This window comes from Aphanomyces astaci, assembly GCF_000520075.1.
Source record: "Aphanomyces astaci strain APO3 unplaced genomic scaffold supercont1.87, whole genome shotgun sequence".
Lineage (NCBI taxonomy): Eukaryota > Oomycota > Saprolegniomycetes > Saprolegniales > Verrucalvaceae > Aphanomyces > Aphanomyces astaci.
The window spans coordinates 255,789-256,688 of NW_009798350.1; the positions used below are offsets into that span (position 1 = coordinate 255,789).

Genomic DNA, 900 nt, shown 5'->3' on the forward strand with positions numbered 1-900 from the left:
TGGATTTCGTGGTGAATGAGGTCGTAGCGAAGGTGCGCCCAGTTGGTCGTGAACTGAAACGCCCACCAGGTGGACTCGGTGTCGAATTTCGATCGAATCGCTTGGTTGAACACGGTTGGCAGCGTGGTCTGGCCACATGAGATGGGAAAGTACACCGAGTCTGCTGGAACCCCCTGCGCATACCACGCCACGCCGCCGATCGCATCCGCCATGTTCGATCGCGTTTGCAGCACAAAGCTATGCACTGTGCGATGCATGGAAAGCGAGCGTTCCCAGCCCCCAGTCGAGTTGATAACGCCGGAATACCTTGATGGGTCGTGGAATGGCCCCGCTGCCAAGCTTGTAGTCAAGTCGTACGACGTGTTCTTGTAATAGTTGCTGAAAAGGTTCATGATTGTGATGGGCGATAGCAACACATCCGGCTTGACAGACAACGGATATGTGGGTATTCTGGCGTGGAAACCAAGGGTCGCATCCAAGTGAAGAGACGGAGCGACCAAGTCGAATGCTCGCCACATACGGCGGCCTCCATACACCGGCTTGCTTGAATTGGGCGCAGCATACCCATAGGCTGATGTAAAGTCAAACGGTTCTGTTGGTGATGCCCATCCTTGCGCGAACGCATGTGCCGACACGTTGGACGACGCCAAGTAGTTGGCCGAGTCGGTCAAGTTGAGCGTTCGAATCACAAACGTGTTGGGGACGATCGTGAACCTGGTCATCGCCAAGGCGTTGCGCCGCCCAAATGGCCCCCGCGTTATGAGCGCCAGTGAGAATGTGAAAGATCCACACGTGTTGGAACTTGTCGCCAATGATCAACGCCTCGGAACTGCCACCGTAGCCTGGCTTCGTCTGGTCCCTCGAGTATTCACCGTAGAATCCGTACTCTTCGGCCAATGC

The 900-nt window shown here is 55.7% G+C and overlaps 1 protein-coding gene across 1 annotated transcript in view; it reads right to left on the reverse strand.

Moving 5' to 3' along the window:
* Positions 1-722, reverse strand: part of H257_16519 (hypothetical protein) — a gene marked incomplete at its 5' end in the record, with an annotated part of 2,988 nt that extends 2,266 nt beyond the window's left edge. The window contains one exon of the mRNA XM_009844971.1: positions 55-722. Within this exon, the coding sequence (XP_009843273.1) occupies positions 55-722 (668 nt within the window). The remainder of the gene's footprint in view (positions 1-54) is intronic.
* Between the last annotated feature and the right edge of the window lie 178 nt (positions 723-900).